Below are 2,567 nucleotides of genomic sequence, written 5' to 3'. Positions count from 1 at the left end.
CCATCATACTGGTACATATCAACAATACAATTATATAACAATATTTATTCTTAATATAATTTAGGGGGTGCAGTCGCACCGTCTGCATCCCCCCCCCCATCCTCAGCATCAACCCCAGGAACTTGCTCCCATATAGGAAATTTATTCACAACTCCAGGCCTTCGGCCCTTTTGTAAGACAAATTATTATAAATTAAATAAACACAGAGTTATGTAACACTATTAATTATCCAGTACTACTAAATAATTTTGGCACTAAATACTATAGCCCTATCTAAAACTAAATACCTCTTTGTAATGTTTCCCTATTATACTCTACTTCTACTAAATAATGTTACTCATATTCATCATAAATATTCCAAGTCGACTCAAATGTTACACTAAATACTCTAGCACTACCCATTATTGTTAATATGCTTTGTTTTTTTTTTTTTTTTGTTTTTTTTTATTAGATCGATCTCAGCATGGGAATGAACGTAATTTCATGGAAGGCCATCGGAATGAACTTTGAGGACAATACCAAAACATCACCAATTCGCATTAAGTCTATTGAGATCATGGGCTTAAGTTACACATCTCAGTGTACTAACTGCCCTAGTGGCACCTACTCAGCCCAGGCAGGGTCTACTGAGTGAGTACTTGACCTACACTCCCTTGCCTTTCATTCTCATTTTCTGATCAGCTTGGGTAACACTGAAATGTTTATGACTTTTATCACCATCATCCTCGGCATTGTCTTCAGCACTCTTAATCATCGTCATTATTATTATCCCTATTATCATCATCGTCATCAATATCATCATCATATTTATTATTATCATTCATTTTATTTTATTCATTCTGGCAAAAACAATATAAAAACATTACAGATACAAAAAATCAGCAATTCACAAACATACAAAATAAAGGTAAGCCAGGGAGCAACAAAAGTAAAACCACTGTCATCTATAGAGATTCAGCTGTGGAAAGCCTTCTACTAGGTTGGTCATGTGACGTATAGTGGGTATCAGTTGTAAACACGCAGTGCAAAAGAAGGAAAACGTGTAGCTTTTTTGGAGTGTTTCTGCTGTAAAGCACAATTGGTGTTAAATAATGTTGGTTGGATTAACTATGTAAAATTGATGGGAAATTTGACAGTTTGCGGTAATTGTTTGCTAATGCTCCAAAAGATACTGGCCCCAAACATTGAGATTTTTCGAGAAATGTTAGGACCTAGGCCTCTGCATATGTACGGCCTGTTGAGGTATGCACGAGAGTTCATTAACTCCCTATATAGTTTTAATAATTATTAAATTTTTATATGTATGCAATCATTTACATTTTCAGGTGTGAGATGTGCAAGGCAAACAGTTATTCTGGACCGAAGGCAACTGCATGTACCCCATGTCCTGACACCCACTACTCAAATGCTGGGTCTAGTAACTGTACCGTTAGAAAAGCATGCACAGCGAATGATTACTTTGAGAGTAAAACACCTTGTAATAATAATAGCAAGGTAAACCCTTTAGTTGTATATTAATTAATTTGAATTTTATATGGTGTTATACAGTAATATACAAATATTGACTGCTCATGAGGGGAATGGTGAAATCTATTGCCCCGAGGAGATGTGGAGACCGTAGTCTACTATCTTCCGGAGGGCTGAATCCCTGAGGGAAGATAGTAGGCTATGGTCTCCACATCAATGAGGAGTTACAGATTTCACCATTCCTTGAATCTAGAGCAGTCAATATTTATTTTAATCCTCATCATACATAGATTCTACGAGGCCTAAAAAAGTAATAAAAAGAGTACCCACAAAGTAGGCCTAGGCTTACTTGTAGGCCAGGTGAGTCGAATGGCCGAGCGGTTAGCAGGGGCGCCGCAAGCTATAGCCATAATATCGGCGCTGGTTCGAACGGCACGCTCGCCTATGGTTCTGGTGGTAGAACAAGTCTTCTCGGATAAGGACTATAAACCATAGGCCCAGTGTATGCAATGGCTCGTGTGCACTATAAAGAACCCAGTACATCCTTCGAGACGAGTAGGGGGATACCCCGGTGTACTGGAACAGACAGCCCCTGTGGTGGACGACGAGAGTTGCTGGTACCGGGTTACCGGGTAGCACAGACACGAAGGGACCCTTAGGGGCAAAGAAAGTCATTGATCGAGTTCCTAGTCCACATATCAAGCGCTCTGAGCATCTTACATTAGATGGATATGTGCGCTATATAAAACTACACTATTATTATTATTATTATTACTAGGCGGTCAAATGGCCAGTCTCTTTCAGCGTCCTAGATGTCGCAATTCCCTTACCGGCCGTGCGTGTCATAAATCACATAGCAACGTTATAAGTGAGGAGTGGGAGATTACAATCGCGACAGGACAAAAAAGACTATTATTTAAGGTGATGATACTTTTTCCCCAGGAATTTATGAACTATCATTCAACCTACATTATAGTGTGATGTTTGAAGTTATTACCCACTTTTTAACCAATCAAATGCCTAGACTCTGTTTACGCCGTATATAATATTGAAATAGTATACAAGTTCATACTGTCAAATTTTATTATGTGACAAATTTG

At 38.5% G+C, this 2,567-nt stretch overlaps 1 protein-coding gene across 1 annotated transcript; it reads left to right on the top strand.

Annotated features, from left to right (window-relative positions):
- Positions 1-451: 451 nt before the first annotated feature.
- On the top strand, positions 452-1,494 carry LOC117100803 (UPF0577 protein KIAA1324-like homolog; the record flags this gene model as incomplete). The annotated part of the gene is made up of 2 exons (XM_033240619.1): positions 452-630; positions 1,326-1,494. Coding segments are annotated over 2 exons (348 nt in total), but the record flags the coding sequence as incomplete, so codon positions are not given.
- Between the last annotated feature and the right edge of the window lie 1,073 nt (positions 1,495-2,567).

This window comes from Anneissia japonica, unplaced genomic scaffold (assembly GCF_011630105.1).
Source record: "Anneissia japonica isolate Jap-2015-1 unplaced genomic scaffold, ASM1163010v1 scaffold176789_len2567_cov90, whole genome shotgun sequence".
Classification (NCBI taxonomy): domain Eukaryota; kingdom Metazoa; phylum Echinodermata; class Crinoidea; order Comatulida; family Comatulidae; genus Anneissia; species Anneissia japonica.
Note: the sequence above shows the minus strand (reverse complement) of the source record. Positions and strands in the feature narration are given on the sequence as shown.